Below are 23173 nucleotides of genomic sequence, written 5' to 3' on the forward strand. Positions count from 1 at the left end.
TTTTTTTGTTTTTTTTTTCTTTTCTATGTCTGGTTCGTGGCATCTGGCAATAAAAATGGTAATTTTTATATTTACCATTTCATTGTTTGTGGGGTAATCGTGCGCACTATTACCCCTTTGTGCCCTAAATACTAATCATCATCACAAACGGAAAACTACTGAACCATATCAACCAACAGATGCACCAAAATACACGTTAAACAAAATGATTTAAATCAATAATAAGTCCAAAGCAATTGAATAAAGCCTAAGGACTTACCGTCCTATTTTTGATCTGACTTAGTCCACGTACAATGGTCGACTGAAGATAATGGCGTAAACCGTTCATGAGATCGGTTGAAAGGTGTAGGACTGGTTGAGTTCGTAAAATCTTCCACGGAATTTGAAATACAATGCAGCGCACGATTACCCGCCGCGCACCATTCCCCCACTTTCCCTTACCATTAGTTAAACACAGTGTTTTTAAAACTTTTTTGTCTCTTTGTATTTTTTCGAGAAGGCACTTTTTATCAAGATATTACTTCTTTTTTAATATTGTTCAAAATATACCTAAAATGTAAGTCATAAATAAATTTTCATACATATTACTAAGTCTCCATAATCGTACTTAGCCGTATACAAATATGAGGTGGATTTGACAAATATTCAAAATATCTCGATAAAAACCGACTTTTGGAAAAAGTACTAAGAGGCAAAAAGTTTTTAAAATACTGTGTTTAGCTAATGGTACTACAATAATAATTAAATTGGAACGTACACAAAAGTTTGGGGGGTATAAAGGAACAAAACCCCATAAAATTTTTATGGAGTGTCCAAATTTCACTATATTTTTTTCTTAAGATACTACTACCATAAGAATGCCACATGTCTATTTTAAATAAAATATCTCTAATAGTTTTTGATATATTGGAAAAAATCGATTTTTATTTTGTAACTTCAAAGGGCTGTAACTTTTTTTATGTGCACATTTGTACTAAGGTAAGTTAGGTTCAATCGAACTATTTTGGGTTCCAGAATATGTGATTAAATTTATGACCTGTATTTTTGTTACACCCTGTACATTTGGTTATATTTATACAAAACAAAAAGTATCGAATTTAACCATTTTCGCAGTTTGCAGTTAACCAAATGAAAAAATGTTCATATTCGATGGTTTAAACACCATATCTCCCGCGCTCCTAAGCGCTTGTTCACAGTGGACGTAACCATAAGATGAACGTAAACCGTTATAATTTCGTAAATCGTAATTTGTACATAATTTTATGCAGCGTTCACAATAGACTTAAATTTTACGTAAAGACAGTTACGTTCATCTTATGGTTACGTCCATTGTGAACAAGCGCTAATCAAGCTACAATAACGAGAATTTGCCACAAGATGTATCACGTATAATGCGAGAGCAAGGTATCGAATCTGAAAAACCCGATTTTTCACATTCGATAGTTGGAAATGGTAGGGACGATATGTATTCGTAAGAGATGAAGCTTTCGACTCGAGCTGAAAATCTCATGAAACTTTTCTCTCAGAAAGCTTTGAACCCAACTTGACACAAACTCGATATCTTTATTACAGTAGAAATATTGTAGGTCTGGATCCAGCGTATGAAAAAAAAGTTGATTAATAGCAAGCTGAAAATTTGTTCTTAAGAGTGTCTAGTCGGACAAACTTTGATGTATGGGAACACTGGAACAGGGGAAGTTTTAATTGTGGAACAATTTAAAAATTTGGAACGTCAGACCACGAAAACGTCCCATGCAGTGGGACGGCACAGGCGGCGCCTGGTGTAAAATATTGGGGGTGCACACATAATATTAAGATATAAAAAGACCTTGAGACCCTATTTCCGTAGGTAAAATTTTTTGAGTGTCGTCAAATTGTAAAAATCAAAGGACCTTATTAAAAATTATGTATTTTATTGACTTAAAATTATAATTTAGTGTTTAAATGTTACAAGCAAGTTTTGTAACGAAAGCCAGTCGCCTTTTTTTTAGATAAATTATTCACAAACAAATTCAGTAAAATTTGGAATTTCTTGAATCATTTTTTTTAATTGAAAACATTGCAAGTGCAGTTAATTGATCCTGGCCCATAGCTATTCTAAGGAAAATTTTGATACGTCTCAATGCAGAGAGACATCGTTCTGTTTCTGCAGTTGTCACTGGCATAACAAGTAATTGAAGAATTCAAATTATTTCAGAAAAATCGTCTTGTAAATTATTTTTAATCAAAAATTTAGTTAAGTGGACTGCGCCGGATAGTTAAAATCGTATCTTCTATTTTATTCATTATGCTTCCTCTTCTCCAAGTATGTGCTTCACACCTACACAATTTGTAAGTTTTTACACAAATCTCCATTTTAAATAATCATTTATAATCCCGACCTTTGCACTTTGATACATTCTTAATTAACAAATTTGGTTTCGGCATTTTTAATTTTTCTTCTATAGCCCAATAAATGACCGTTTTGGAGTGTAATTTCCAGGGGCAACTCCGAATTGCATGAAAATTTGGATTTAGGTTCTACTTACCCTCCATTTCAAAATTGAATTTGTGCCGTTGGTTGCTTTTACTTTGGGGGTGACATTTACCCCTTCTCGGGGGGTGAAACACGTGTGTTTAAAATAAGGTCGGAAATGGATAAACTGACTTATTTTAAGCACCTTTTGTTCTATAATGTTTTTTAAGTAAGTCAATACTTTTCGAGCTATTCGCGATTTAAAATGTTGATTTTTCGACAAAAAAAGTACATTTTCAGGCCGTTTTTCTCAAATACCTCAAAAAGTAAATATTTTATCGAAAACAATATTTTTAGCAAAAGTGTAGCCTATGAAAAAACGAAAAAAATGATGTACCAGTTAAGTCTACAAATTGAGTAGAAGCAAAGTTGTAGCTCATGAAAAATACATTCTTATTCGTCTAATTCCAAATCGAATAATTCAACGCGAAATCACCGAAGAAGCGTTTTTCGGGAAAACCTTATTAACATTTTTAAAGTATCGAAAAAGGCTTATTATTTGTTTTTTACAAAAGTTTACAACATCAAAAATAAATGAGTTACACTAAAAAAAAAGTTGGCCCCTTTTTTTTGGTAAAAAAAAATCGTGAAAACCTCCCTCTATTTAGCACCCTAAATGAAATTAATCGTTTGGCTTTACCATTTATTTTAACTGTATGTGTATTATTTATATGATCTGTAAGTTTGATTGGTTTGAAGGGCTTATTTTTGGAAACATTTGGTTTTATAATAAAAAAATTTTCTAAAAATTTTTGAAAAATTTCAGTTTTTCAAAATAACTTAAAAAGTATTAGTGATAAGAAAAGTTTTATTTTGTTTCTCCGTAAGACAAAATTTGGTTAAGATATGGCTGTTCAAAATTGGCATACACTCGTGATTAGTGACCCATTCAAGCTTTCTCAATTATAACCCTTTCAAAAATAAACACTTTAAACCGGTGAGACTGACAAATCATATAAAAAATAGACAGGTAAGTAAATTGTTTGTAAAGCGGTAGCGATTACTTTCATTTGGGGAGCTAAATACGGCGAGATTTTCATGATGTTTTACAAAAAAAAAGAGGGCCAACTTTATTTTGAGCGTAACTCGCTTATTTTTAATGCGAAAACTTTTGTTTAAAAATTAAAACAAAGCTTTTTATAAACACTTTAAAAAAGTTTAAATGAGTTTTTCCCGAAAAGTGCTTAATTTTTCGGTGATTTCATCTTGAAATATTCGATTTGGAATTAGACGAATAAGAACGTATCTTTCATGAGTTACAACTTTGTTTTTATTTGATTGATAGACTTTACTGATACACCATTTTTTGGAGTTTTTTATAAGCTACACTTTTGCTAAGGATATTTTTTTCGATAAAATATTTACTTTTTGAGTTATTTGCGAAAAACCGTCTGAAAAGGTAGTTTTTTTGTTGAAAAATCAACATTTTCAATGGCAAATAACTCGAAAAGTATCGACTTAAGTAAAAAACTCTATAGAACAAAAGTTGCTTAAAATCAGTAAATTTATCCATTTCCGGTCTTATCTTGAACGCATGTTTTTTCACCCCCGAGAAGGGGTGAATGTCACCCCCAAGTAAAAGCAACCAACGGCACAATTTCAACTTTGAAGTGGAGGGTAAGTAGAACTAAATCCAAATTTTCATGCAATTCGGAGTTGCCCCTGAAAATTACACGGTATCGCCGACTTTCCCGTTTATTTACTGGGCTACTAATAATGAAGAAAATTTAATTGATTTTAAATATTCCACGCTAACACTTACATCCACAAATCCTTCCATTCTTAATATTGTTCCGAAATTCGAACTTCACGAAAGCAAAATTTAGACGTACGTGTGCCGTGCACGTTGAAAACACCATAAGATCACATAAAACTTGTGCTCTTGTGGACATCTAAACTTGTGGGCCATACCGGGTAGCGGGGCGGGTGGTGAGTTGTATTTTGCCGTATGAAAAGTCATTGGAATAGGAACCACCCTAAGAGCGGTGAACGAGGGGTTCTGTCTAAGGCCTCGCATCCGTGAAGTTTCTCCTTTGAAATAAAATAAAAATAATTAAATGTTACCTATTAGATACTTATAAACTCTTTGGATCTGTTATTTCGAATTTCAATTACTGTATAGTTAGATTAAAATGTTATTTATAGAATGATAAATTTTACATATATGAATGTTGGTGTGAAAATAATTTTGGGGGTTCACGTGCACATGTGCACTTATGGAGAAACCGACACTGGTCCCATGTATTTTTTCGGAGAGAACTTCCAATTGATTTGTTATCCTTTCATTAAACTCTCATGCAAAAATCAGACTGCCATTTGTCACCTGTCATTTGACATGTTCCACTCATTAAAATGCCCAGTTGGTGATAAATAGCAGTCTGGTTTTTGCAGAACAGTTTAATGAAAGGGTAACAAATTAATTGGAAGTTCTGTCCGACAAAATACATGGGACGTTTTCGTAGTCTGACGTTCCAAATTTTTAACCTGTTCCACAATTAAAACTTCGCCTGTTCCAGTGTTCCCATACATCAAAGTTTGTCCGACTACACATACTTGAGCTATTAAAAAATTTTCAGCTTGCTATTAACCAACTTTTTTTTCATACGCGGGATCCAGACCTATTGAAGTAGGTACTAATGCAAGTAATGATGGTTTTATCAGTATACTGTCAGTATCACCTCCATTTTTAAAATACTGATGGCGAATATCTAGATATTTCGTGAATATCGCGTCAGTATTTTTCATTGTTTTATTACACGGTCAATAATACTGTCATTACATGCAAATACTGATCATGTAAGGGCCGCTAACTATTCCAAGTTCTGGATCTAGTACCCATACTCTTTCAAAAATGTCTATTAATTCTTCATGTCATACGCCTTTTGTTGTCTATGTATGCATGCATGAATGCCTCCATAGACGTCTCTGCAGAGTTGGAAACACATTTGGATAGCAAAGGGTGCATCGTTTGTATCTATGGTCTGTTCTTAAACCAGGAGGAGTAACTCTTTACCCGTAATGCTTGTTTGTAATTGGTCCATCCTCAGGCAAGTTTACTCCACTGTTATAAAATTTTGACACTATTGGCATTTCATAGGTTAATTACGTTATATCAGAGATTTCTTGAGTTTTCTGCGTTATTTCTTTAATTTACAGATTTTTAGTCTGCATTTATATAAAAAACAGTTGTTTTTAGAACTCTTTAGCGATGTAATAGTATAATATAATATTTACGAATTACCGTCGAAGGCCGATATGACAAACCAAAAAAGAATATGCATTTGCTGATTTTTCTAGTGACTTTCTTAGGTGGGAATCTGTTTTTTTAGTTTACTCCTCCTGGTTTAAAAACAAAGCATAGTACTTCCCTAAAACCAAACTGCAATCGGCTCAGTTGTGTTTCTATAATATGTTTATTATTTTGTGAACTTATACATAAGTTTTTTTAACGGCATAGACATTGGTCATTCAGCCAGTAACAATAGTTTCACAATAGGGGAGTAATGTATAGTAAGTGTGTGTGTTTAGTAAATGTCTTCTTATTTAGTAAAGTCGACTTCATTGTCTTTACAAAGAGATACTAATTGTATCCGAACATATATGCTGTCTCTCAGGTGGTACCGAATCTACACCAGTTAAACTACACCAAATAAATGAACAGTAATACTTTACTTTTATTAAGGCACTTTTAAGTCATACAAAAAGAAACCTATACAATTCAAAAAAAAAAAAATAATAAATAATAACATTCTTAGAAAAATAATCGAACATTTAATTGATCGTTAAATATAATCAAAATCAAGATTGAACGTTTATGAGTACAATCAACACAACTAAACGTATGCATTTGCATTGAATAAGGCGAAAGATGACATGAAACAATAACTACTGTCCTTTTCATGATCATTTTTCAGTGCGTAACAAATGATAGGAAAAAGGGTAAGTCCGTGATAATACACATTTATGACATTTATTCTAACATGACATTTTAGTTAAATCTGACAGTTGTCACATTTTATTTTCAATTTGGAATAAAAACAAATCAAATGTGTTTCATGCATTTATAAAATAATATTTCCTTTGATTTGTATAGTCTTATAAATTATACAGATTATATTTGTAATATTATTATCTAATTAACAAAATTGCCATCTATCGACAACTAGAATAATCACCGAACTAGAAATAATTACCAAAGTAATCACCGACGTGCCTTTTTTTCTGTCATATACAATTTAATACGTTAGAAAGAAATCGAAAAACTGTGACGCACTGAAAGATGATCATGAGAAAAAGAATATCAATATTTTTGTTTTGAATAATTAGAACTACTTTTCATGTTTTTATAAATGATCACTAGATGGAGTTAGTGACAGATGATGTAAGTATCAACATAACTTGACAGTCGTTGGAACAAATAGCAGCGTTTGACAAGGTTACACATGATAAACTCATGGATATTCGCTGTGAGCCGATGAGTAGAGGGAATTTGACAGTTTTCGCCAGCGCTGTTAGTGGCAGTTTTGTGCATTGAATTTGAACAATTATTTTATCAGAAAAGTATAAGTTTCAAACCGCGAAAGAGCGCTACCGACGAAACTCCCAGCCAATAAAAACGGATGTAACCTCTAAATTTCACATACACTTCTTCTTTTTCTCAACAGCCTCTTTACTTTTACTATTATTTCTGTGTATTCGTTCAGTAATCAGGTTAGAATAATATTTCAGTTCATAATTTGTGTTTTTCTAGATAAATATCTATTTTTCTCGTTTTGTATATTTCATATACACCAATTTTATCAAAGAAGTACATGTTTCAAACCGCGAGAGAGCGCTACCGTTGAAACTCACAGCCAATAGTAAAAATAAAACCTTTGCGTTATAATTGAGAAGTGACGGTAACGCTCGAAATTCATCAAAACTTACGCCTACTTCATAAAATTTAATAAACGTGAAACTGATATATTGACATAACGTCGCAAATATACACTTTTTTTATCAAACATTTCTTGCAGTGGTTTACCTCAAGAAGCTATCCGCTGTAAGCTCGTAGGTATAGGGGATACTTAAAAGTTCGTGAGCGCCAGCAGTGACAAGTCAATGAAATTCGGTTGAAAATTTGACATAAATGTCAAAGTGAATAATTTAGAACATTAATAGGAAAAAATATTATTCCGCGCATATATTTTTACCTTAAATATACTTTTTTAAATATTGAAATTTGGTTTTTAACCTTTTATAATACATATTATAATTAATCTAGCGCCATCTACACACTAATTATGAAAGTATCGGAAGTAGGAATGAAGAAAACTGATATTTGCAGTAAATACAACGTCAAAACGATAAGTAAAATCTTAAGGAAATGATCATAATTCATAATGAATCATAAATTCTGTACTTACTGATATTAACCATCGATTACAATCTAATTACTTCTTTGCGTTGTAAATATTACATTTTTTTGTGGCGGATATTCTTGGGTTGGGGTGATTTCATGTAATCGAATGAGCTATCTTTCAGTAAAGTCGTCCCAGGAACGCAACTCATAAATAGTGGCAATATCATTTTAAAGTCTTCTACTTTAAAACGTATATGTCAGAATTGCCGATATAAATGAGTCAGATTAAATTAAATTATTAGAAAATTTTTACTGAGCCACATTTTGTTTAATTTATTAATATTTTGTATTTTGACAACGACATCCGATGTGGTCGTCGAAACGTTAATAAATCATTTTTTTAGTTAAATTGTGGCTTATTTCCCATTTAGAATAGTTGATTAAATATTACACGATAATAATTAAATAAGTTTGACTTTCCAACCCAAGTTGCACTAGTAATCCGCTAGTTGGCGATACCAGCGAAGCTCACAGCGAATAATAAACTCCTCGACCAAACGCTTCGTTCTACTGTCGCAAAAAAGCATTGATCCTCATATTAACAGGTTCGCAGATGAAAAATATAATAAAACAAAATATTTGACACATATGAACAATTTTCGTAGTCACCTGATTTGTTGTGTACATATTTTCAGAATATTATCAGAATGTAAAATACTTCGAAAATGTCCCTCTCCTGAAACGTAAGTGACGTCACACGGTAATTTATTTTACTGCCACGAATCTATTTGCTATATACCGATTGTTTAGATTTAAATTAGATATACAAGCTTTAACTGACCTCACTGCGCGATAAACGTGAACATTAGCAAGTTGTATTGAGATGGGTTGGGAGAATGAGAGATGACTATTTCGTTTAGTTATTGAATATTCTTGCACATTCTTTACTTGCATAATCGCTTAAATTATTCATTAATTTAATTAATAGGATTATTTTTTCACTATGTATTCAGTGATTACATTAATTTATATAGGTACTATGTAATAAAAGATGGATATACCTCAGATGCTGAGTTTCATCACACACACGGTGATTTTTTTTTGAGGTTAGGCTCATGTAACAAATAAATAAGTAACATGAGAACTGGTGGCTTCAAAACAATTGCCAACACAGTTTACTTCACTGCTTCGTTCGGCTTTCTTAAAAACTTCTCCCTATCTAATGTCTTTCCCGAAAATGTTAATATAATATATAGGTACACGAAACACCCTAAATAATTCCATAAATATAAGTTAAGATCAAGCGTGGATAAAGAATAGACAAGAGATTACATTTGAAATATGTTTCTCGAAAATACGGCTCACATGCTGTAAGTGTCATCACACGGTCATTTTTTTCAGGTTAGGGTCACGTGACAAAAAAACAAGAAAGGCAAGAACTGGTGGATGTAGGAAACAATTGCCAACTCAATTTATTTAGTAAATTGTTCGGTTTTCTTTAAAAACTTCTCGCAGACGAATGTCTTTCCCGAAAGGTACACGAAACACTCATCCCAACTATAAAACATAAGTTAAGACCATATGTAGATAAACAATAGACAATAATATGTTGTAAATATTTCGAAATAGGCCACATGTGAGATCAGTGACGTTACCCGGTAATTTATTTTGAGGATAGGGTCATGCAGTAAACAAATATAACAACAGTAGATATTTAAGAACATTTAACGACAGTATCTTCTTATGGAGTATCTTCTCCTTCTCACTACAGGACTTCTGCCGTAAAAAGTCCTGTAGTGGTTAAGGGGGGGGGGGGTATAGTATTTTTGATTATTTTTTTCGATTTTTTTTATTGGCTTATTTGATTGTAAATATTTTCAAGAGTATACCATTAAAATTTCAAGTTAATCCGAGCAAAATTGACGGAGATATGGATATATGTATACAAAAATTTTCTTAGCTACATTTTTATTAAACGCGTTTTCTGAAAAACATGTTTTTTTTGAGGCGGTGTACATCATAACTCAAAAAGTAATGCACCGATCTTTCTGAAATTTTGCACACTTCTTTTTTAGATATTTTACTAGGTAGTGACGTCGAGTTTTTGCATATTTTAACAATTTTTTTATATTACCATTTTTCTCTTTACCAAACACACTTCACTTTTTTTCTTTTTTTCGATTTTTTCACTTTAAAGCTATACCATGAATTTAAAAATCAATTTAATCATAAAAACTCGACGTCACTACCTCAAGAAACTCTTAAACTAAAATAATCTTTTTGGTTTGTATGTTTCGGGTGATTCTGTCCGAAGATATAGTGTACACCGCAAATCATCTTTTTTTTTGGATCGTCTACTTAAAAATGAAGCCACCACTTCATTTTTAAATATTTTTCAATAAAAATTTAACTGAATAATCAAGAATAAGTGTTGTTCTCAAGATAGCCTTTTACCCATTTAACTTAACCCCACCACTCTCAAGGGAAAACGTTTTAGAATTATGCAAAAAACGCAGAATTAACTATACCCCCTTCCCCCTTTAGGTACAAGTTAAACCAATTTCGAAGTCATGCCGGCAGTTTCTCAACATTTGCTGCATGTCACAAAAACAACTTGAGGTGATACAGTAGCGATCAACAGGTAGCAAAAACGCGTTCCAAGATTGCGGCTGTAATTTTGAATATTTTTTCGAGATATTTGGCACACGTATTCGTAATATAATAAAGAATGGCGGTACAGAGCCCAATTTGAAAAATATATTAATATGTGGAAATTACTCTGTAATTAAATACAATATTAAAAAAACGAGCCTGTACCGCCATTAAGAACAAAAAAATACACTTGGAACTACTAAAATTTTTTATTTCATTAGTAGTTCCAAAATTACACAAAATCTAGGCATCGGATTAAAAAAGTTTATTTGAAGAAAGTGTATTTTTTGTTCTTCTCAATGGCGGTACAGGCTCGTTTTTTTAATATTGTATTTAATTACAGAGTAATTTCCACATATTAATATATTTTTCAAATTGGGCTCTGTACCGCCATTCTTTATTATATTACGAATACGTGTGCCAAATATCTCGAAAAAATATTCAAAATTACAGCCGCAATCTTGGAACGCGTTTTCGCTACCTGTTGATCGCTACTGTTTCCTCTTAAAACAAACCAGAGAATGGATACAGTAATTGGTTCATTTCACAACCTTTGGTTTTGTAAAAACTTGAAAAGTAGATCAGATATGAATTATTTTGACCAAAACAATTTGAATTAAAATAGTATTTGTAAGTTTTTAAATGCTTTTTTTCTGTGATACTGAACGACATACATACAACTTTAAGAGCCCCATTCACGTTGAGATCGGTATCGATACATGTATCGCGACAAGTTGCGATACACGTATCATGAGATTTGTATCTGTTTCTAGTGATGTTGATTATAGTTACTTTTGTATAAAGTAACCATCTGCAATATTCGTTACTTTGATTACTATGATTACTTTTGTATTTGAGTACCGGTAATCATATCGAGAATCGTATTTCTCAGTAGGTAGGTATTTTGTATAGGTATAGCTATAGATAAAAATATAGGGTTCTCGCATTCGATCTTTGTTAATGACATACATTACATATTTTACCTCCATCCATTATACCATGGGATACGATTGGTAGAAAGTAATAAAGTGTACTGGTTATAGATACAATAGTCGTTACTCGCTCTGATACGATTGGTACGAAGTAATCAGAGTAATCAAAGTAGATACAATAGTCGTTACTCGCTCTGATACGATTGGTACGAAGTAATCAGAGTAATCAAAGTAACGATTTGCCTCTCTGTATAGTAATCGTTACTTTCGGTATTCATAAGTAACGAGTACTTTGTAACGAATAGATACTTTTTCAACATCTCTATCTGTTTCATGACAGGGATACAGACGGCGATAGAGTTGTAGACGACGAAGATAGAGAGTTGTGATACTGATACAGCCAAATACACTGAGCCAAATACTGAGATTTGTATCACAATATTGATACTTGCGACATGTATCTATACCGATCTCAACGTGAATGGGGGCCTTTATTCTGACGTGAATTATTCTTCCGTATTAATACAATTTCCTATTTAAAGTTGACGGACTCCGAAAATTTTTAGCGGAAATTCGTTATATACATACATAAAACACTGAAAACTATTAAAGTATATCAATATATACAGTTACTTATAAACAGGCAGTGAATATATTTAGGAAGGGAGACTTGTCTGTCTCAAGTTGATCATAAAGAGCGTAGGCGCAAATATTTTACGGCTATCCCTACTTTTTCTTTCTTTACACGGCAAATCACGTGTAGTAAAATTCGCACTGGTATGGAGATGTAAACGGTACATTCCATGTCAAATCACTCAGGCAAAAAATTTTGGATCTCCGATTTGTCTGAAAATTGGTATATAGCCTCTGCGGGACGTAAAAATAAGATATTTAAGGTCAAAAAATCTTCCTTTTTTCTCAAAATGTTATTTTATGCGATTTTACAGTGATTTGGTGTTTATTTAAACAAATTTGCATTTTCTGTCGTAAAGTATCAATGAAAACATAATATTTTAATAGATAGGACTCAAAAATGTCATTATTTGGCATTATAACAAGTTATTTTGAATCAAAACAAGTTTTTGATCAAATTTTATAGTGTAAAAAACGTTAAAATACCGTTTTTTTACATTTTCCTCCATTCCCAAAATACATCATCATCGATTTGGCTGAAAATTTGCCCACAGATAGCCAAAAGATAGGACTTGCGGAAGTGGTTAGAAGGATTTGAATTATATTACAACACCAAAAAAGTTACATGCAGTAGTATCGGACTTAAAAGTATATATTAGTCCAGTCGGGATAGCATTTGACCTTGAATGCCAAGCTGCCCAAAATTTTATTTTTCTGATCTTTAGGGGAGTGAATAGTAGCTTAAATTTAAAATCACGAATGAATTCCTCCGTTACGTTAGCCGCCATCTTGATTTTAAAGGAGAACCTGTTTTGCTCAATATCTCCGCCATTTTTAACTTTTCGACAAAAATGGTAGGAACTGAAATTGTTCCAAATAAATCGTATTTACAATTATTACAATTTCCTTTTAACATGTTTTGTCGTGAGGTCGATATTTTCGAGTTAATTGTACTTACAGTAGACGCCTATATGACTATAATATTGCATGTAACTTTTTTGGTATTGTAATATAATTCAGATACTTCTCACCACTTAAAGTCCTATGTTTTGTCTATCTGTGGGCGAATTTTCAGCCAAATCGATTATGATGTATTTTGGTAATGGAAAAAAAAATGTATTTTAACGTTTTCTACACTATAAAATTTGATCAAAAGCTTGTTTTGAATCAAAGCAACTTGTTATAATGCCATATAATGACATTTTTGAGTCCCTTCATTAAAATATTGTTTTCCATTGATACTTTACGATAGAAAATGCAAATATGTATAAATAGACACCAAATCACTGTAAAATCGCATAAAATAACATTTTGAGAAAAAAAGAAGAAGATTTTTTGACCTTAAATATCTTATTTTTACGTCCCGCAGAAACTATATACCAATTTTAAGACAATTCGGAGGTCCAAAATTTTTTTTGCTCCAAAATTTGAGTGATTTGAAATGGAATGACCCGAACATTAGTTATCAATGATATTGTCATCAATAACCGTTCAGTTTTTGAATGTTGTTGGATAACCGTTATTTGTATAAGCTATTAAATTATTAATTAATAGGATGATTTCTTCACTATGTATTCAGTGATTACAATAACTTATATCCTATACAATAAAAACTAATGATCCAGAAAAGAGAAGTACACCCTGGTGTATTCTGTGCTTAATACTAAACAATCAATAACTTTTTATTAATTTCACGTCTTAAATCAATTATTTATCAAATACACTATCAACATTATTTTATAAACAACTCAAAATATTCCTGAAGCCGTGTCAAATATTGAGTAACCTTGTTTGCCATTGTGTTGTCCCCACATTCTCTTCGACTGAGTGCATTGTATGACAAAGATAGCGAATGTTCAATTTGGAAAATATCACCACGGTCATGGTGTTCAGTTTTTTCGAATCCTGGAAAAACTAATAAATATTTTTGTAAAACTTAAACGTAGAATGAAAGATTACATCATTTCCGACGGTAAAAGTCTCTTAGAATAAACAAAAAGTTTCTTTTGAATGAGATATTTGAAATTTACAATCACACTCAATTTTCTCTTCTTTTTCACCCCTGTAACTTATTAAAATAAACATTATAGAAGTTTTCAGGTACTTTCTACCCTCGGTAATGATGTAATCTTTCATTCTGCGTAAAATTTTTTCAAAAATCCTATATATAAAAATCAATTGCAGTGCGGCAGATTCGTGCAAATATTATAAGAATTGCACATTTAATGATACAAGCATATAATTTGGTCCACATAATATACTGTACATATAAAGGTTCAAATTTAGATATGAGGCCATATCAGATTTTGCCTTTTACAAAAATGGCGATCATTCAAAATGGGCGACTATACTTATGTGACTAATAGCACGATCTTTTGAATGAAAAGTCCGATTTCAACCAAATTTGGTACATAGGTTCTTTTTGTGATTTACAAGATCGATGTCGTGAACTGGAAGAATCGGTTTACCAGAAGTTGTATTTTTTTCTGGTTTTTTATGTTAAACTATTTTATATTATGTAAATAATTTATTTTCAATTTTTTCATCCTGTATATCTAACGTGCTATGTACTAAGAGTGTAAGTCATAAAAAAGATTTTTTGGGATTCTTCTATATTTTAAATTATATAATTAATAATTTATTACCAAAGTAGAAAGTAAAATAGTTAATTACTAATTTATTAATCATATTTCGTCACCATTATCATATTTAGTTGTAATAGTTATTTCATCAGTGGTAAAAGAGACTTTGAAAAGTCCTATTAAAAAATTTTCATTTTTGACTTATACTCTTAATACATAGCACTCTAGATATATTAATTTTTCAAAATGGTAATATGTACCACCATTGAAAAGAGCGTAAGAATATGTTTTACAAAATATTTTGAACTTTTTAGTTATGTTAATTACCATTTAATAAATACATAACGTATTTTCACATGTACCTATTTGTGGCAGATTCGTGCAAATATTATAAGAATTATTGTGCATTTAATGGTAGAAGCACATAATTTGGACCACATATACTACACATACAAAAGTTCAAATTTAGATATGAGGCCATCTCAGATTTTGCCTTTTACAAAAATGGCGAGCATTCAAAATGGCGGCTACACATATGTGAATAATAGCACGATAACTTTTGAACGAAAAGTCCGATTTAAGCCAAATTTGGCATCAAGGTTTTTTTTTAATGAATAAGATCGAGGTCTTAAACCGGAAGAATCGGTTTACCAGAAGTTGTGTTTTTACTGTTTTTTATGTAAAAATATGTTGTTTTTTTTTCAATTTTTTCACCCTGTATATATTAAGTTTTCAAAAAGGTAATACCGCCATTGAAGAGAGTGTAAAAATACTTTTTAAGAAAGATTTTGAAATTTTTAGTTATGTTAGTTACCATTTAATAAATGCATATCGTATCTTCACACGTACCTATGTGCGGCAAATTCATTTTAAATGCCCGCCATTTTTGTAAAAGACAAAATCTGAGATGGCCCCATATCTAAATTTGAATCTTTGTATGTGTAGTGTGTCTGGTCCATATTATATGCTTTTACCATTAAATGCACAATAATTCTTATATTATTTGCACGAATCTGCCGCACATAGGTTCACAGGTACATAATATGTCATATTATGAAGATGGGTTATGCTTTTATTAATTGGTAATTAACATAACTAAAGAGTTCAAAAGATTTCCTAATAATTACTTTTACACTCTTTTCAACGCCGATATTAACTTTTTGAAAAATTAATACATACAGGGTGACAGAATTAGTAAAAAAAAACAACATGTTTTACATAAAAATCAGGAAAAACACAACTTCTTGTTAATCGACTCTTCTGGTTCAAGACCTTGGTCTTACACATCAAAAAAATAACCTATATACCAAATTTGGTTGACGTCGGACTTTTCGTTCAAAAGTTATCGTGCTATTAGTCACATATGTACAGTCGCCATTTTGAATGCCCGCCATTTTTGTAAAAGGTAAAATCTGAGATAGTGATGTTGATTATAGTTACTTTCGAGTATTCGTTACAAATCGTTACTTTTGTATAAAGTAATCATTTACAGTATTCGTTACTTTGATTACTTTTGTTACTTTTGCATTTGAGTACCGATAATATCGAAAATCGTGTTTCTCAGTAGGTAGGTATTTTCTTTTGTATAAAGTAATCATTTACAGTATTCGTTACTTTGATTACTATGATTATTTTTGTATTTGAGTACCGGTAATCATATCGAGAATCGTATTTCTCAGTAGGTAGGTATTTTGTATAGGTATTCCGATATAACAACGATTTTCACCGATCTGTTTAAGGGATAAAAATGATTTGATTACTATGATTACTTTTGTTACATATCGAGAATCGTATTTCTCAGTACCTAGGTCTGTATAGGTATTCCGATATAAGAACGACCTTCACCAACCTGTTTAAGAGGAAAAATTATTTGATTACTATGATTACTTTTGTATTTGAGTACCGGTAATCATATCGAGAATCGTATTTCTCAGTAGGTAGGTATTTTGTATAGGTATTCCGATATAATAACGGCCTTCACGAAGTGCGAAGTAATCAGAGTAATCAAAGTAGATACAATAGTCGTTACTCGCTCTGCTACGATTGGTACGAAGTAATCAAAGTAGATACAATAGTCGTTACTCGCTATAATACGATTGGTATGAAGTACCGAAGTAATCAGAGTAATCAAAGTAACGATTTGCCTCCCTGTATAGTAATCGTTACTTTCGGTATTCGTAAGTAACGAGTACTTTGTAACGAATAGTTACTTTTTCAACATCACTAATCTGAGATGGAGTTATATTTAAATTTGAACCTTGATGGGTGTAGTATACCTGGTCCAAATTATGTGCTTCTACCATTAAATGCACAATAATTCTTATAGTATTTGCACTAATCTGCCACACATAGGTACATGTGAAGATACGTTATGCATTTATTAAATGGTAATTAATTAACATAACTAAAAAGTTCAAAATATTTTTTACAAAATATTTTTACGCTCTTTTCAACTGCGGTATTACCATTTTGAAAAATTAATATATACAGAGGGAAAAAATTGAAAAAAAAAAAACATATTTGTATATAAACAACCAGTAAAAACACAACTTCTGGTAAACCGATTCTTCTGGTTCATTCATCCATCTTGTAAATCAAAAAGAGAACCTATATACCAAATTTGGTTAAAATCGGACTTTTCGTTCAAAAGTTATGGTACTATTAAACACATATGTATAGGGGCCATTTTGAATGCCCGCCATTTTTGTAAAAGGCAAAATCTGAGATGCCTCATATCTTAATTTGAACCTTTATATGTGTAGTATATGTGGTCAAAATTATATGCTTGTATCATTAAATTTGCAATTGTTTCACATATCGGCCGCACTATTGCTGTTCGCGTGTCTCGCTAAAACTCGAGAATGGCTGGACCGATTTGGCTAATTTTGATGTTGAATTATTTGTAGAAGTTCAGGGAAGGTTATAAACCGGTTTTATATAGTCATTTTAGTAGCCACCAAAATTTTTACATCTATAAGTATAAAATGCTCTTTTTACAGTGTTTGTTGCCATACTCCTCCGAAACGACTTTACCGATTTTTATGAAATTTGGCAGGTATATTCGACCGGACTGGGAGTAGGTTGTTATCTATATTTCATAAACGTACGTCATAAGGGGATTACCCATGACGCCATAACTCTCACAATAATGACGTGAAAAATACGAAATTAAGTAGGTAGACTCCTTGCTGAGCAGGTAGGTAGACTCCGAGCAGAACCGTACTAAATTTTTTTCAGTAGCGCAATCGGTGTCCAAAATACAATATCTCAAGCCGTAAAAATATTCTGAGGATAGAAGAAGAACGAGCGACAAATTTCATAGAAGAGAAGTGGGACAGTTTAACTTTTGGACTCAAATTGGGCAAAATATGAATTTTTTAATTTTGCAAAAGTTTTCAAAAAATATCTCCTAACGGAACTTTTCAGACGAACCGTAAGCAGGACAACAATTCTGAGAACACGAAAATAACAAGCAGCAAATTGTAAAATTTTATTTAATTTTAATTAACTTTGTTTAATTTTATTTAATTTAAGTTTATTTATTTTCGTTTATTTTATTTTATTTCATTTTTTAATTCCATTAATTTTTTTTTATTTTATTTCATTTTATTAAATTTTATTTATGTTTATTAGATTCTATTCACTTTTATTTAATTTTTATTTATTTATTATTTTTATTTACTTTTCAATTTCATTTAATTTTAATATAATTCTATTTAATTTTATAAAATTATATTTAATGTTATTTAATTTAAATTAAATTATATTTCATTTAATCAACACCTATAGAGTTGGAACCACCCCGAACCCAATCATAAATACAGGGTTGCTTTGAATGTAGATAAAACAAAGCTGTTATATTCATTATAAGATAAACAAATTTAAGATTGTAACTGTTGCACTACAAACTTTATTTTATTACTTCTAACTAAACTTTATTACTTCACATCATGTGTAATTAATTAAAAATAATAATAAAACCTCATTCACATCGAGCATTTTTTGTTTATTAATTACGAATTCCTTTTGGTTATTTTAGTTTATTGTATACAAAAGTGTTTTTATCTATTGAGGCAGTACGAAGTCTGTCGGGTCAGCTAGTACTTATTAGTTTTCTCAGGATTAAAAAAAAATCAATGCATTTAAAAAGCATTGGAACGAAATTTTGCGCCTACGCTCGTAAGAAACACAGAAAGAGCTGTCTTGTGAATTTAATAATAAATTCTATGAAAAATACAGTTTTCAGTGTTTTGTTTACTTCTTACTAACATAAAAAATGACTATGATTAAGATCACAAGTGGGTTTATAACAGAATAGAAAACAGAACGACCGTCAGTCTCTGACGCGCATATTCCAAATGCTAGATCTTCTCATTCCCACGGTGGGCCTGGCTACGGAGCTGAATTTGAATTTGTTGATTTGTACTTTCGCGCCTAAGGTTTCTTGTATGGCCTTGAGTTCGTCCAGGGCATTGTAGCCGCCGTGGATGTCGAGGTAGGACAGGGTGTGCAACTTTTTCAAGTGGCTAAAAGCAAAAGAAACAAGTTTCATTTAAAAAGTAAAAAACTTCAATAACATCAAATTACAGTGTCAAGATATAAGGGTAACATGTTGTTCTGAAGCTATTTTCTTGTGACATTTTTTCAATTAACTATTTTTAATGGCAAATAAGCCACAGTTTTACTAAAAAATGATTTTATTAACGTTTTGACAACGGCATCCGATTTGGACGTCGAAACGTTAATAAAATCATTTTTTTAGTAAAATTGTGGCTTATTTCCCATTAAAAATAGTTAAGGGTAAGATGGTATAATGTAAAAAATCGTATCTGTACAAAGTGTCCAAGTGTTGTACTGAACGAGCAACTTGTATTAGAGGTTTATCATAATTGGTGAGTTGCAATATCGATGCCCTAGACGTCAGGAGCTCAGCATTTAGTGGCAAAAAGTGTTACATATCACATTCATATAATTAGGTTCAAGAATCCCAATGACGTAAGGGCACATACCACGATTATGCATTATACAGATTTCATATTAAGGGAAGTTATGGTCCTTCTCAGAGGCATTTTTCAGTACGTCACAAGCGACTGAAAAAAGGTAAGTCCGTGATAATACATATTTATAATATTTATTCTAACATGACATTTAAGTTAAATGTGACAGTTGTCAGATTCGTAATCAGTCAAATATGAAAAGGGTATTGCAGTATAACCCTTTTATTTGCAATTTGGTATAAAAACAAATCAAATGTGTTTATTGCATTTGTAAAATGGTATTTTCTTTAATTTGTATTATAGTCTTATGAATTGTACAGATTATAGTCGTATATATAATTCGTAAATCATTTTTTGTTCGATTATAGCGCCATCTATCAATAACTAGAATAAATGTTATAAATGGCTGTGATCACGGACTAGGGCTTACAATACCGAGCCAAAATCTCAATACCGGTATTTGGTATTTAAAATTTCAAATACCGGGATCCCGGTATTAAAACCGGTATTATGAATAAAAAATATACACTGTGGGCCGAAATAAAGGAGTACATTTTTTGTTGAAAATAACTTTTTGGTTTTTTGGGCGATTTAATTTATTTTTGCAGGGCTAATAGCCTAACATGTCCTCAACATGACTGCAAATTCAAAAGCGAAAATGACGTACAAAGTCGGATATATGAAAAAATGTATGTAACGGTGCATTTGAGCTCGCTGCAAATGAAAACTGTTTTAGCTAAAATTGAACTGATATGCTCTTTTGGTAGGTTAACTATCCAGAACACTTCAGCAAAAAGGACATTTTTCAAAATTATCGGATTCCCAAAATATCATTTTTTTATTTAAATAATGTTCAGAACACGCCTTCGCCATGAAATTTAAAAAAATCCCGAATTTGTAAAATATAATTTTTTACTTAAATTAGGAAATCTTATTTAAGTACTTTTCTAATATGTTCACCAGAACGAAACCCTCTAACACTAAATTACATCTCTTCCATCGTTTTTGCCTCATATTAGCAGTCATTTTTGTGAAATGTCTTAAGAATTTCTTTAACTGTCAAATATGTCAATTTTACTTAGGAAGCCATGACTGCTTAGGTTGCCATGGAATTTGTTTGACATTTATAGTTAAATAAGTAAATTGGCCAGTTTATAATGCCACTTATAAGCAAAGAGGACAGAATATTAATTAAATATTACCGTGAAAAATATAATTATGGTGCAAGAAAAATTGTAAATGCATTTCCTGAGAAGAATTGTCATATTGGAACGATAGCAAAGTTTAAGACATCTAAAGGAAACCCATGGGTCTATTAAACATAAAAGGGGAAGAGGACGGAAGCGAAGCTCAAGAACTGAAGAAAATATTGCTAGAGTAAGGGTTGTTTTAGAAAATTTGCAACCTGGCTAATCTGTTGGAACAAGGAAAATCGCAAAAGAATTAGGATTTCCCGCACATCAGTTCTAAGAATCATTAAAGAAGATTGCCATCTTAAAGTATTTAAAAAAGTTTACTGTCAAAGACTTACTGCCAATGTAAAAAGAAACGACTGGAAAGATGTAATTTGCTACTAAAAAGATTCCGCTCTCGTGAAAAAATTAGAAAAATATGGTTTTCAGATGAAAAAAAAAATGTTTTCAGAAAAAATAGGGTGTATTCTGACGTAAAATTTAAGAGAGAAATTCCTCTAGAGCACCTTTTAATTGAAAAAGTCATTTCTCAAAACGTGTAATGCTCTCTGTTGCAGTATCTATGTTGGGAAAATCTCGTCTGATTTTTGTTGATGCCGGGGTAAAACTTACTTCAAAAACATACAAAGAACAAATCTTGCAGCACCTATTACCTGAAATTGAAGGTGTATGTTATGATTATACTTTCCAGCAGGATTGCCCTCATTCGCACACTTCCCACAATACAAGGATATTCTTGAGTGAAAATTGTCCGGACTATATTGAGCCAGAGATGTGGCCACCTAACAGCCCAGAATTAAATCCGGTCGACTATTTAATTTGGGTAACTTTCGAAAAAAATTCGTAGACGGACAATAATTTGAAACCATCGAAGAGCTCAAAGAAATAATGTAGTTTGTTTGGAACAATTTTGAACAGGGTCTAATAAATGGGGCTCTCAATTTATGACGCAGATGACTTCAAGAAGTGGTAAACAATAATGGTGGCCACATTACATAATAATATTTTAGTCTAAGATTTAAAATTATTAAACTGTTTTCATAAATGTGTCGTTAAAATGTTATATTTTCCTAATTTATTTAAAAAAATGATATTTTGTGAATCCAGAAATTTAAAAAAAATTCCGTTTTACTGAAGTGTTCTGGATAGTTAACCTACCAAAAGAGTATATCAGTTCAATTTTAGCTTAGACAGTTTTCATTTGCAACGACCTCAAATGCACCGTTACATAAAATTTTTTATAAGTCCGAGCCTGTACCTTATTTGTTCTTCCAAATTTGCAGTCATGTTGAGGAAATGTTACACTATTAGCCCTGCAAAAAGAAATTAAATCGCCCAAAAAACAAAAGGGTTATTTTCAACTAAAAAATGTACTCCTTTATTTCGGTCCACAGTGTACACGTTATATTTATAGTATCCTCAGTTGTTATATGGACTTGTCACTAAATAATATACGAAACCTATTAAATTTTGTTTTCAACCCCCTCCGTGGCTCAGTGGTAAGAGCGCCTGCCTTTGGATCGAAAAAATCCGAAAGGTTGTGGGTTCGAATCTCACCAGGGTCAGAAATTTTTCATTTATTGTAAATTAATAAATGAATATAGTTTCTGTCCTTGTGGGATCGGTACTCACCGGAGGGACCGCAGACGTTCGGATACAATTAGCGTCTCTTTGCAAAGACAATGACGTCGACTTTGCAAAGTAACAAGACACTTACTCAACACACACACTACACATGACACTAGGTACCTAACTGTTCAAAATTACCGCACCTACCATGCCAATGGCCATTAGTTGTCGAGGCATTAGCTAATTAAAAAAAAAAATTTTGTTTTCAAATGAGTAGATGTTGTTTATAATAAGTATTAGATAGAGAGTAGGGATACATAGATACAAAAAATGTGGAAATAGAAAAACTATATACTGGATTCTAGGATAAATTTTGCATATAATAGGATAGCACTTTTACTTATGAAATTTACTATTTGTATATTCATTTAACTTTAAAACAAAGGAGGGACGGAGGAGGACGTAAAACGGAGAATAGGAATAGCTCAAAACACATTCAATATGCTAAGGAAAATGTGGTCTTCACGTCAGATGACAATTAAAACCAAGATAAGGCTATTCAACAGCAACGTGAAGACTGTATGGAGCAGAAACTTGGAAAGTGTCAAGAAAATGAATCGGACAGATGCAGGTATTCATAAATAAATGCCTAAGGAAGATTCTTAACATTTACTGGCCAAACCGTATATCAAACCAAGAGCTATGGATAAGAACTATCCAGGAACCTATGGAAAAGAACTAACCGTAGAAACGTGGAAA

General features: G+C 31.7%; 1 protein-coding gene across 1 annotated transcript in view; it reads right to left on the reverse strand.

The window, feature by feature from the left end:
* Positions 1-6165: 6165 nt before the first annotated feature.
* The window catches only part of LOC114331608 (S-phase kinase-associated protein 2), a 51644-nt gene continuing 34636 nt past the window's right edge, over positions 6166-23173 (reverse strand). The window contains exon 8 of the mRNA XM_028281219.2: positions 6166-19181. Coding sequence (XP_028137020.1) covers positions 18989-19181 — 193 coding nt within the window. The 3' untranslated portion in view covers positions 6166-18988. The remainder of the gene's footprint in view (positions 19182-23173) is intronic.

This window comes from Diabrotica virgifera, chromosome 2, assembly GCF_917563875.1.
Source record: "Diabrotica virgifera virgifera chromosome 2, PGI_DIABVI_V3a".
NCBI classification, from domain to species: domain Eukaryota; kingdom Metazoa; phylum Arthropoda; class Insecta; order Coleoptera; family Chrysomelidae; genus Diabrotica; species Diabrotica virgifera.